This window comes from Poecilia reticulata, chromosome 6, assembly GCF_904066995.2.
Source record: "Poecilia reticulata chromosome 6, P_reticulata-male-v2, whole genome shotgun sequence".
Taxonomy (NCBI): Eukaryota; Metazoa; Chordata; class Actinopteri; order Cyprinodontiformes; family Poeciliidae; genus Poecilia; species Poecilia reticulata.
Window position 1 is genome coordinate 24,381,406 of NC_088835.1, and position 13,522 is coordinate 24,394,927.

At 36.7% G+C, this 13,522-nt stretch overlaps 1 protein-coding gene across 1 annotated transcript; it reads right to left on the reverse strand.

The window, feature by feature from the left end:
- Window positions 1-557: 557 nt before the first annotated feature.
- Window positions 558-2,496, reverse strand: snapc5 (small nuclear RNA activating complex, polypeptide 5). Its single transcript, XM_008412199.3, has 4 exons — window positions 2,334-2,496; window positions 1,953-2,074; window positions 1,801-1,878; window positions 558-1,168 (listed from the first exon to the last, which is right to left on the reverse strand). Exons 2-4 carry the CDS (start codon window positions 2,040-2,042, stop codon window positions 980-982), a joined length of 357 nt encoding a protein of 118 aa, XP_008410421.1. The 5' UTR covers window positions 2,043-2,074; window positions 2,334-2,496; the 3' UTR covers window positions 558-979.
- Window positions 2,497-13,522: the final 11,026 nt, after the last annotated feature.

A 13,522-nucleotide genomic window follows, 5' to 3' on the forward strand; every position in this document is an offset into this window, starting at 1 on the left:
ACAAGGGATACGCATAAGCTTCGACGCAAACGAAACCCTCAATTTGTACCTAAATTCATTTGTGATTACATGAACAGTAGTTGTGTTTTACCAGATTTTAAATTAATTTGAAATTGTTCATTTGAATACGGCACATACGTTTATGATTCCTGGCAAATTAGCTAAATTAGACATAACTGGGCATGACTCCGGCCACCAGCTGGTGGCAAATTGCTTCTAATATGGTCCTTATATGTGCAAAATTTGAATCAAGTGATATGCCACCTTAGCAGTGTGGTGGTGCAAGGAACATTTGTGACAATGAAAAGCATGATACCGCTGAATCTGTGTATATATGAGAATGTAATCAAAAAGTTACTATTAGTAATTCACCTGATGAAATGAAAAAAATGTTGATTAAATTAATGCTTGCAGTTATGCATTTTTCAAAATGGAATCACAAACATGAATTTCCAATCATATTATAATATACTAAAATGTATCTGCAATATACCAATGTCAAGTAAAGCATGTTTCGTTATAATTACAAGTGAACGATATTGAAATCAGAGACAATAAACAAAGCAAAACATTTATTTTTGTGCTTATAATTCTCATTTCTTTTAAAACAACACGTACATTTTATTCTCTTTTATGGCCCAGCCATAACATTTCATGACACGCATAACAACCAGGATTTTGGATTTTCAAGTGAATACGTCACCAAAAAAAAAAAAAAAGCCTAGAAAGCTACTCAGTAAGCACCTAATGATACTGTCTTATAGCATGTCAGTGACACATTCCTCACAGACTTTAAGTTAAATGATAGGGAGAAATCTAGACAATATGCTCTAAATTAGGCTAGAAATGGGCACTGCTAGCACCACTGACTATTACAATGTAACGGTTACTCCATCTGAATAAATTAAAGCTACCAACTAATAATACTACTAAAAGGTGTTCTCGTTAAGTGGCCAGATACGCACACAACCCATAATTCTTAGTAATCATCATCCTCCTCATCTGCTTCAGGCACAAATTCAAACTCATTGTCATCATCCTCTTCATCATATTCATTCTCCTCGTCGTCGTCATCTTCGTCTTCTTCCTCCATGTCATAATCCTCAGCACTATTCAGCAAGAGTTTGGTTCGATTGATTTCGGTCTCATCGTCGAGATTAATCTGCACCTGGAATAATTAATATGAATAAACTTGATTTCAGTCCAGAGGCAAAGACAAAGCAACAAAAGCTCAACTTCCAGTTACAGTAATGATCAAGATCATTTGCAACCTGTAGATACAGATCCTTCCAAAACTGCTTGTACCCTCGAGACCTCATATGTTGTTGGTCCCAAAATGTAAGCATTTTATTTAATTCAGAATGTGATCGAGTAACAAAGAGTAGAAAGGAATAACACTGAGTTTTCAAAGTTTTTAGCAAAAATCCTAAACATTCATTTAGCCTGCTTTACTCTGGCATCTCTAAATTAAATCTAATTTGTTACCAATTAAAACAGCTTTTCTTTTAAATTACATCTATTTTGTTCAATCATCCACAGACTGAAATTATTCACTCAAAACTAACTAAAAGTGATAAATACTACTATAATACTGGAAGAAAGCTATTGTGGGCTTGAATTTGGATGTGGTAGACATTATAAAGTTAATTAAATGTAATGCAAAATACTCTATTTTCCACTTGATTAATTCAAAGTGAATCAATGAGGTAATATAAACATAAAATAGGTACACATTATTCAAAATACCACAACATGTAGCCATTTGATGCGCTAAACTGAAGTAATTCATGTTCGTTTTACCTCATTTTCTGGCGAGGGGTCATGTGAAGCTCCTTCTGTTTGAGCGCTGATGATGGACTTCAAGGCCCCTTCTTCAAACTAAGACATGTGCAAACCACATGTGAAACACGAATATGTGCACAAACATCTGTAGATAAGGAATTCACAATCACCTTCAAGCGGTTCAGCTGGTCTTGTAGCATGACTTTGATTTTGAGGAGAGTCTCCTCTTCCTTCTTCAGCTCCTGCAAACGGCTGTGCATGTTTGTTGCTGCAATCAGACCATTCCTCAACACTGAAAGAGCACACCGGGGCACATTTATTATTTACTGGGAAAGTATTTGTTCCTTGTGGTCAAAATGAAATATTTAGGTTCTGTTTTTTTATTTTATTTTATTTCTATGTATAATTTTTCCAAAGGAAAAATCTCATATGTACTCCGTTGTTCTCGGCATTGGCAGCAACTGAAGTCAATTTTGTATTATAGCGGTTCATTAATATAGCTCGGTTTACTTCTCCATTCGTAAACCAGGGTAAGTTCTAAACAGCCTTACCTCTTTATACACACCGCCTAAAGTTCCATAACAGAATCTAAGGATAATGATCTCAATAAGGTGCGTCGGAGATTTCTTTTTATTTCTAACGAATAGGGGTTGTTATGCTACAGCAGGCTAACAGGCTAAAGTTTGGTGGTTCCTGTTGTCAAACAGGCGTCATTTCCGGGGCAAAAGGGGCTTTGTAGTGGTGACGGAAAATGTAGGAATTCCCCTCTTCTTTTATATGCGTTAAAAATTTACGCTCTCGTCGGGATTACAAATTAAATATCTATTTTTTGTTTTCGCATAGATTTGTCATTTTAAATATTAATCATTTTTAATGTTTTTTTTCTTCATATGGCTTTTAAATTGTTGATATGGAATGCACTGAGAGATGGAGGCAGATAAAAACGTGAATTTGGAATGATTATAGCTATCAAAACATTAGCTTAAACAGTTAACGTATATAACAAAAGATTCATTCGTCAACATTACCGCAAATAATACGACCAACAGGAAACGCTTACAGTAGAAAAGAGTCCAATTTGGCGACATCTTGTGGCAAGTTTTTGGTAATTGCCCACTTCGTCTCGCGAGAACAGTTGCGTGTTTGATTAAACGAATTAATTTAATTTTGAGCGTAAAAATATATACTGCACAATTATTTAGAATTTTTCTTTTAAATCAGTATCCAAAAATAAAATATAATCAAACAAATTTAAATACATACACAGTATATATGTGAAACAATATTATTTTGACCCATCAAACCAAGATGACTAAATATTCAAACGTCTAGACTAGAAACTGCTTTATCTCGAAAAATAATGTCTAGTTAATTTTCGAATGATGTTATAATTCAAGCATTGAGGTATGTAACTTTACTCAACAGACCCCTAAATTTCAACGCCTTCAAGTAATTCATACATTTTTCATTCCTAAAGAATGGTAAGTAACAAAAATAGATTTTTGACTATCAAAATAATACTTATGGCAAATTGTATCCATCTATTGTCAGCAACAGTTTTCTCAGAGCCCAAGAAAATGTAGTAGTTATTCAAATTTTTCTAAAATTGTGTCAGCAGGGAACGTTTTAAGAAGCCGTTCGTTACCAGTTTTGGATGAAAGAATTACTTGAATTTTGCCAAGAAACGCAACTGTAAATATTTAAACCAAATTAGGCTGTTTTCTGGTATGAACTTACCTTGCATATGTCTTATGCAATTAAGCTAAAAAGATATTTGAAAGACGAAAACATCTTGGAGGTGATAACAGCTACCCAACCTACTGTACAAGGTGGGTGTGTATTAATAGTGTTTCCTGTTGTCATTTATTACCTGCCATCTTTTTTTTCTTTTTACTTCTGAGAGGTTTGAAGTGGCAGGTGTTAAGTTTATGGTTAAAGTCAGCCTAACTTTTAACATATGTTTGTGGTGTTCTTTTCCCTGTTAATAGCTGAGGGTCACTGTGCTGGATAACACATCAGGAACACACCTGGTAAAAATATAATTTACTTGACTCTTAATAATTGCTTTGATTTAAACATAAAATTATTAAATGTTGCAGGAATTATAAAGTTGAAGATATTTCTTAGAATACATTTACAACAAGCTTAACATAGAACATAGAATATTTCAAGCTTCAAGTAGACATTTTCAGGAATGCTTGTAAAATTGCCCTGGATTCATGTTATAAACAGCAGACGTAAAAATATACACACCCTTGTTAAAATACCACATTTTTGTGACGTAAAGAGACCACAAAAATCAGTTGAAAACTTTGTATACTTTTAATGTAATAAATATTTTTCACCTGAAAAACTACAACAAATCCGTTAGCAGGTCAAAAATGCAAAATAAAATGTCCATCAAGCACACCCTGGAACACAAACTTTGTTGATGCACCTTTTGACAAAACTTCCCCATTCAGCCGTCTTTTGGTTGGAGCCTCACATCACTGTTTTCACATTCTGTTCCATGATTGTGTAGCCTACTGAACAAGACCAGTAAGTCTCAGGTGACCATAGCAGTTAATCAGCTAATTAGGGTGCAACACCATACGTTTTCCAGTATTTCATTCTTTAACAATATTTATGTTTTCTGAGGCACAGAACCTTGGGCTTTTGTTTTCTCTCAGCCTTTATCATGAACCTGACAAGAAATAAAGGCTGGATATATCTCAATGTTTGAGCAATAATTGTGCATAATTTTATATTGAGTTTCGATTTTCAAAAATGAGTGACAACCAATATTGAACTCTACCGCAATATTTTCTTGATACATACAGTATTTAAAGTATCTTTGTGGGAACAGATGGAAGGCATGTACCCAGGAAAACTGAATTAATCAAAAGTGACTTGAACAACGTATTAGTTTAAGGGTGTGCCTACTTTTGCAGCCAGGATTTTACACTACTTCTCCTTTTTTTTTCCAACGGTTTTTCCTCTAGCAGATTAAATTTGTATTTTTATTTTAAATAATACAGGGTCCTTGTCACATCGAAGGTGGAAACGAGTAGGGATATTGTTTATCTTGGCCTAACAGATGTGGGTCTTTGTCTGTGACCTTTTTATTGACTGTATGGGGAGTCAAGTTCCTCCTAAATCCCCTACGCTTCCACAATAGTATAAAGGAGCAAGTGGGGTAGATAACAAAATCAGTGAGAACAAAAATAAATCCCATATGGAACCTATTGTTGTGAACAAGATCTGAAACGGCTCTTAATCAGTCTTCAAAAATGTTTGAAGAGCCCATTAGGTTCTTTATAGGATTTCTTCACTAAGTCCATCCAGATGTGGATGTTGATAATGATACAGCACACAGGCACAACTGGAAACAAAAGAACTATAGAGGGGACAAGCCTGTCTCTGCTTACACACATGAAAAGAGGAATGCTGTGGGTTCCCCACATTCCCTAATTTTTCCATGTTCTTTGTATATTTAGCGGTTTTACATTCTTGGGATTCAGGGGGCACAGGGGTTGATTGCTATAGGAAGCTTCACAAAAGAAGTAGAGTTTGTATTAGACTCTAAAAGGTCACATAACAGAATATATTCCTCAAATAGTCGTTTTAAAAAGCAAGTATGTCCTCATAGGATTTATGTGTCATGACTTAAGATGGCAAGGTCTTATGAGACTATAAGAATACATACACACAACCTGAAATGAACAGAGCCATTTAGCCAATAATGAGTTCAAAAAGAGAATCGCAGTGCAAAACTCTGAGTTCATCAGGGTTTCCAATAGTTTTTTTATTTTGGGTGGGTCAAATGTTTGGAACATTTTTGTCCTTTATCCTCCTTGTACCACAGCCTTAAAAAAAAATCAAATCTGCTTTCTGATTGGTTGTTTAGAGTACATGGGTGTGGGTCATTTTGTGATTATAGTGAAGCCACAAATATATCACTAAAATTTTGAAGTTAAATCATGCTAAATGAAATACAACCATGCTGCATTACACAAAAAGTTCACATTAAAAGTCGTATCACTCATTGGCATATGTGAATATAAGCTTACAACATTATATGAGTTTGTCTGTTGGTGGGTTCCTTAATCTTCATGATGCTGTTTGTTCAAAAGTTACTTAACAAACATCTGAGGCCTTTGAATTGAAACTCCAAAAAACTTAGTTGTTCTGTGAACAACTGAAAATACAATTTATATAAACAGACTATGACTGACTTCAGAAAGCAATTGGTTGACCTGAATGTTATTGATCATCTATGTAAATAAGAGTGAAGGAAAATCCAGAAACATTTCTCAGATTTGTATTACTACAAATTTTGAAAAGTCTGTATAGTTTATCTATGTAGTTTACAATCTTGCAGTACATTTTGGTGGTCCATCAAATAAAATAACAAAGAGCTACATTGGAGTTGGTATTTGTAACATGACAAAATGTGAAAACGTTCAAGGGGTATGGATACTTTTGCAACAAGGCACTTTATGCAAACTTCAAACAAAAACCACCCTGTTTTCCTCTTGTCTACTTATGGAGGGCTGTTTGTCAAATGCATCAAGGGAATTAGGGGGGTAAGAGTAACCTTACCCAGAGAGGGGCCATGAAGGGGGATTATAATGACTGTAAAGTGAGTCGAAAGATGAAAGTAGGTGGTGACCAGTTCGTGGAGTCATTGGGGTCAGTAAGTCTCTGGGGAATCCATGCTTTCTTTTTTAACCAGAGCTGTGAAAAACCACATCATGGCCAACATTTCTTCCCATTCAACTTTGGTCCACTGACAACAATGCTTTACACTTAGATTAGTTTGTGCCTAACAAAAGCCTGTTTTTATCATTGAATCCACATTTCTTAACAATAGGAAAAAGGATATATGTGGGTGGTTTTAGGACGTTTCCTCTAAAACATTACACTGACGTGCACATGAGCCCAGTCCAGTGAAGGTAAAAGGTCGTGGAATGGGATAGAGCTTTTGTATCAAAGAACCTCTGTAACCTTTAAACATCCTGCCCAGTTGATTCCTGTTTATTAACAGTAGGTCATTAGGTTGTTACTTATGCTTTTTGTGATTTTATCAGCTCATCTAAAGATCAAGTAGAAGGATTTCTTCCTTCTATTAAATACAAATTGACACAAAGATTTCATCTGAGTACCTATTTCTAAAGTTTAGTAAGGCTTGCTCCATATGTCATGGCTAACATTTAGCCAAGGGTGGAAGAGAATGGATGGATGGATGGATGGATGGATGGATGGATGGATGGATGGATGGATGGATGGATGGATGGATGGATGGATGGATGGATGGATGGATGGATGGATGGATGGATGGATGGATGGATGGATGGATGGATATGTAGTGCACCACTTTGATGCTATGAGAAATGCTGAGCCGAATGAGATGGCTGTTAAAGTTAGTCCTCTACTCGGAAGCATGGCCAACACAGACTGAATGGCTATGCTAACTTTCTCTGCTGCCATTGCTGAAACAACAAGCAGACTGCAATTCTAAAACAATGCAGAAAATCAACATCTTAGTTCACGACTCCGCCTTCTGTTCACTGATTAAGGTGAATGGAAGAAATCCCAGAATGAAGGGAGATGAAAACCAGATCATTTTTTTATGAGCTGTAAATATTAGAATCAAAAGGAAAAGTTAGATATTTTTGTCATTACTGTAGAATCAAGCACTAGTAGAAACTGTTACACACGGTGTAAATTGTGAGAAGAAGGAAGAAAATGCTCATAATTTATGCATTAAGCGTGCAGAGTGGTGGTCATTTACATGTAAGGTGCAGATGTTGAATATTGATCTAATTCCCTTTAGTTTGTATTTGCACAGTGAAACCTTTTGAACTAAGTGAAATTTATCCCTTGGGCAGTCTGTCAATGAGTAAAAGAGCATGATTGATAATGCTGTTAATTACCAGATTAACCACAGTGCTGCGGTATGGCCCACTGTGTGGTTTTTATCTATCAACACTTGGCCCTGCGTACGTGTGTGTGTAGCTGGGTGTTCACAGCAGCCATGACAGTGTAAATCTGTCAACTTAATGTAGTTTAAAAAAGCTTTTATGCCTGGTCCTTATCAAGGTTTCTGTCTGTATCTTTTCAATTGAACAAAAGTGACTTGTCAGTAGGTTGATTTAAGCTAATCTTTAAAAGCTAACATAATCAATCAATCAATCTTTATTCCAGACCAAAAAGGTCCATAAAAAAAGGAAATAAGAGAAAAATAATAAAATAAAAATAAAATAAAATAAAAAATAAATAAAAAACATGACATTCACTGAGTCACAAATAAATGATGACACCAATGTTTCCACAATCTTGAGAAAAATCTCACTGTACTAAAAACAGGATTTACTAAAATTGCAATTATATTATTGCATGACACAGAAAATCTACACATACATCTATACATGAGATTCCTGAGCACAGCTGCACATGTGGGAACATCATTATGTACAAACATATGGCTAGCACTGCTCCATCTAGGCACTCTGAGTAGGAGCCTCATGCCGTCATTGTAGGCCACAGAAAGTTTCTGCAGGCTACTTTTGTCGTATCTTCGCCACAGATGGGCCGTGTAAAGTGAAGTGCAAAAAGCTTTAAAAAGAGCTATCTTCACAGCGGATGAACACATACTAAACTTTCTGACCAAAGTATTAGCTTGTGCATACATCATACAATACTGCCTACGAATGTCACGATCATCAGACAGGTCATCAGTTATGTAATGTCCCAAATATTTAATTTCATTGCATCTGTTGAGGACAATGCCAGATAAAGAGAAGTCAGGGGTTATCAGATGCTTATCTGCCCTACAGATGTCCAGCAGATTGAGGTTGTGCTACAGAAAGTCAAGCTTCTTGTGAATTTCTCAGGTCATGACATGAAATTCAGGGCCTAATATGAGGTGCAGAAATTGAATTAAACCAGGTGCATTTTGAAGTTTAACAGCATAAAAATGCCAAAGGAACACAGATATCTCTAGTTTAATTAAGAGGCATACAAAAGAAAATTAAAGATAAGCAATGAGGACAAAACTGTAACAAAATCCACATCTGGAGAAGATATTTAATTTGCCCCGATAAACAAAATTATGTGAAAACATAATAATAAACAATACCCAGGGAATGGCTCATTATAAAATTTTTTTTAATCAGAAATAAGCCTGGTGTTCTGTTTCACTGTATGTGTAGTGCAATAGTTTGAATTTTAATAATCCAACTAAATGTAAATCTTGAGAACAAGTATGTCTTTTTTTTTAAACAAAATAAAAACCAATTTTATTTCTGTAAACAAATACAGAAATTCATATCGGTTGAACAATCTGAACATTATGTGTTAATCTATATTTTTAGCATGGATTAAAAATCTTCAACTGTTTTCTCTCTAAAGAGCCGGCTTACAATTGCACACCACTGGATGAGTGTAACGCTGGTGCTTACAAAGGAAACAAACGGTGTAACTTTTAGTTTTTCAAAAATAACAAAAGTGTATTTGTTTTTTGCTCACAGTATTAAATCTGATTTTCCATTTTCATGAGGGTTGGTCAAGGGGATCCAGAGGACCTGAAGTGTGTTTGAGATCAAGTGCTCTTTGGGGTCCCCTTCAGGTAGCCTCTCAGTTTGCCTATTACTTGGTCAGGCTCAGCAGATATGATGCAGTTTAGTCAGGGGAAGGTGAGAAAAGAGTTTGCTGCCAGGTCTTTAGAAAATGCCTGTTTCACAGCTGAATTTTGTAAACTAGATGACCACCCATGTACAGCGTTCATGTTACACTGGAGCTTCCTCCTGAGACCAGCTTACAAACCCAGAGCTCAAGAACGCCTCCACCAGACTCTCAGACTGTAGCATGATTAATTACTTTTTCCTGTTTTCCTCCCTTTTTTCTTTCTCTGTGGTTTGTATGCTCTTTCAATCTCCCAACCCAAGTGTTTTGGTGTGAATGGTTAACCTCCCTTGGTACTCTAAGTTAAACATCCTTGTAATGTCAGACCAGCAAGAAGGAAATCCACAGTGTTTTCCTTTTCTGCTCCTTTTTTTCCTTGCGCAATGATTCATTAATAGTGAGTCTCTAAGCTCACTTTACTTGTATGGAGATGATTTTCATTGGTGCCCAGTTTTCATATGTGGTGAGTAATGTCTAAACGTAGGATTTAAAATGAATGAAACTGCTTGACCCTAGTCATCAGATCATCTAGAAATAATTAAAAAAAAGAACAAAGGAACAAAACACTTGTAAAATATGTCCCAGAAAAATTCTGGCTAAAGGAAAACAAGGATCCCAATACCAAACTGTCTTAAAGTTTCACTTGAAATTTCTTCATAATAATATTTATATTTTTTCTTTGGTTTAGTGAAGAAAATGCAAGTTTCAAAGGCTTTTCACCACACCCTTTCCCCCCACATAGCCTTCGTGTGTAAATATGGACAAGAAATTAATGGATTTTATTTCCATTTCATGATTTTATTTTATTTTTTTCAATGTCAGCCATTTTTGTCAAAGTTCTTACAGATTTTGTACTAGTTTGAATATAGACGTGTTAGCTAAGCAAAAAAAATAAATAAACAAAAAAATACTTTTTTGAAACAACAAAAGTTTTTGTTTAAAATGAACTGGAATGTAATGCATCAATTTTACATTCCAGCAAATTCAAAGATGGAGCAATATTTTCAAATTTGAAACCATAGTTAGTATGAGTCAGTGTATTTTTCAAATAGGCTACGTCAGCTGTCATCTATGGGAATGGCTACCCATGCAGGTATCACTGAGCCAGCCCAATGGTCAGAGCAATGTAAGAGCACAGTGACAAAACCATTTATTTACAGGAACTTCCAAAGTTAGGTCTTACACCCACCGCTAAAGTGGAGGAAGGCCAGGGAGGACGCAGCTGCCAGTGAACATTGTAGGGACGACCCGGTCTGCTTTGATTGGCCGACATGTGAACGTCACAGATGCCCTGGAACGCCACCCGACTTGTTTGATATTTTAAGTGCACAAACTGAGACATTCCTGACATGTGAACTGGCTGTAACAAATGATACCTTTCTAGGATCTGTGCCTTCGCATGCTGCGGGTTTCTCAGACCAGTAAGGTGGGTCAAGGTCTGGAAATGTTCCCCTTTTTGTGGCTTCAGCTACTGGATGAAGACCAAAGAAATCCTGGTGTAGATTGTTTTGACAGAGTGAAGGAAAGTGGGCAAGGAGAGGATTTTGAATTAATTTCTCAAGTGTCAAAAATATTATATGTGATGTATTGTGTTTAGAGGTTTTACAGGATAAAAAAAAAAACGTATTCCTTCAAGAATCTGTTGGTAGGATCAGATCACCTTCTGTAAAGCAAACAAAAACCTGAGCAGATAAATTAAAAAGAAAGAAAGAAAAATGTTGCTTTTTCTTCAGGTTGACGCCGTAACCTTTTGAGAAAAGCAAAAATGAAAACATTTATGACTGCCAGATTAGTCAGTGCATATTAGGGGCTGATGTTAGTTTTGATTGGATTCCAACCCAGCTCCAGTTTCGTAAGTGGTTTCGTGAAATATGTCCCCTTTTTAAATTCACCACTCGACTCCTCAAGCTGAACTCCACAAATTTGAAGGTGCTAAAGAAGCCCAATGAATTCTCCATTTCATTTAGCAGACCCTCGCTGTGCCACAATTGATGTCATTCTACTGTTTCCTGCCGTTTTCCAGTCAAACGCCATTCCACATGCGCTTCAACAGCGTCCGTCCAGCCAAATCCTCAAATGATAGATTGTTTTACACTTCATTTAGAGCATTCGTCAAAATCCTAATGAATCATGAAAATTCTGCGAGCTTCGGTCAAACAAAGGTTCTCTGCAGCAAAAGAAAAGCAACACCCTGACCCCTATAAAAATGATGACATTCAGTAACGCACAAAAAAGCAACAACAACAACAACAACAAAAATACAGTTCAAAATTACAAATCTTTGTTTTGTTTCTTTTGGGCCTGTTGTTACCTTGTATTTTCCAATAGTTTAACAACTTCTCTGATGACATCATGAAACTAAACTAAATCTGTGTAAAATGCGGTGTAGATTAAATAACTTGCATATGGTTTCCTAATATTGTAAGGCTCTAACATAGTATTCTTACAATACTGTGTTATTCAGTATTGTCAAAATACTGAATAACATAGTGGTTTCAGTACCAATTCTCTCAAAGTTCAGACATCTTCTGCAAGTTTGTGTGGGTTTTCACACTGTTATACTGTTTGGATGTAAGGTGACCCCAAATAAGTATTTTATTGTAAAATCATGAGCTCACAAACACAAAAATGCTGTAGTTCTCAAAATAGTTTTTCAAGATTTGTATACTCCCCTCATTATCCTCCCACATGCATAGTTGCAAGATTAACTTTTGTCCTCCTCAAGGCTCGTTTGTCACAGTTCCAGTGGTTGTAAAGCTTTTTAAAATATTGTTCTGGGCAGCCTTAGACAAGGAGCAATTTTGTTATAATGGTTTTATGAAGATCAAAGCACATTTGGCTCATTTGAGTGGTATATTTTCATGTCCTTCACATTTTGAAGAGCAGCTGCAGTTCTCTCTCCTCCCAGGACTGTTAGGTGTGAAGCTCTTTTGTCTTTAGAGGAATGGACCCCTGTGCCACATTTTGACCCTAAAAATGTTATGCATAACTAATGTGTGCTGGTAGCCACCAATTTTAAAGGCAATGACTGTTAAAAAGGTTCAGAAAAAAAAGGTTATACATAAGCTGCTGAGATGTTTTTGAAACCAGAGTTGTTTTAGAAGCCCACCTTGAGCTGTAGGCCTCACTTAGATTAGCTTTGATCTTCAGCCTATCTAGATTTTTATGAAGTCAAGATGCAAAGACAAAACCTACTGCGAGTAAGTTGTTAACTTCTTATACAATTTTAACAAAAGCTCACTTAAGCAATCTTAAGCTGTCTTTCACCTGATATACGTATATGGCAAGAAACTGCAATGAATCTGTAATTATGTCAGTGATTTATTTTCTTTCGCAGCAGGTCTTGTTAAAATGTTTATATAAAGCACATGTTTAATAGTTTTCATGCATCAGAGGGCTCCCGCAGATTTCATAGTCTGGAAACTCACCCATTTCTGGTTCATACATTCAGTTTATGCTTTGCATTTTCGACATGAAAAGATAATTGGTGTTTCATGCATTTTGTGCTGTGAGAAGTAGCAATGTGTTTCTCCTCTTTCCCATGGCTGGACTGTCAGGAAGTAGTCCTCCATGGCTGCGGGTTACATTGTGTTGCCAGGGAGGTGTTGTGGAGGGGCTGTCTGCTCAGTGTTCCAGGTCTTGACAAGAACAGACAGGCTGGCCCGGGATGGCCTGCGTGGAGCTGCCACCACGGCCACCTGCTCACAGCAATCATCACCACCGCTCCGGCCAGCCACTGATACAGCATACAGACCCAATTAAGAGCTCTGCATGTCCCCCTCCAGCCAGCCATCACTAACACTGCCGCAAGTCTGACAAGGCTGCCTTTTTTCCCCTCAGCAAACCTCTAATTAACAACATTGGCAGCGCTGAGGCCGGCCGGTCCAGAGCCGCTGAAAGGGGCTGGGACTCTGCTCGGGTAATCAGCTTAAATACAGGTTTATTTCCTGCCCCCTGTGCCTTGCTGCTTCCAGCAGAGATTGCATTCTTTTTATCTGTTTACCTCCAATTTCCTCTGACTTGTAACATGTCTCTGAGACACACTGTCACTTCCACTTAAGGGCAGAGCGGCTGC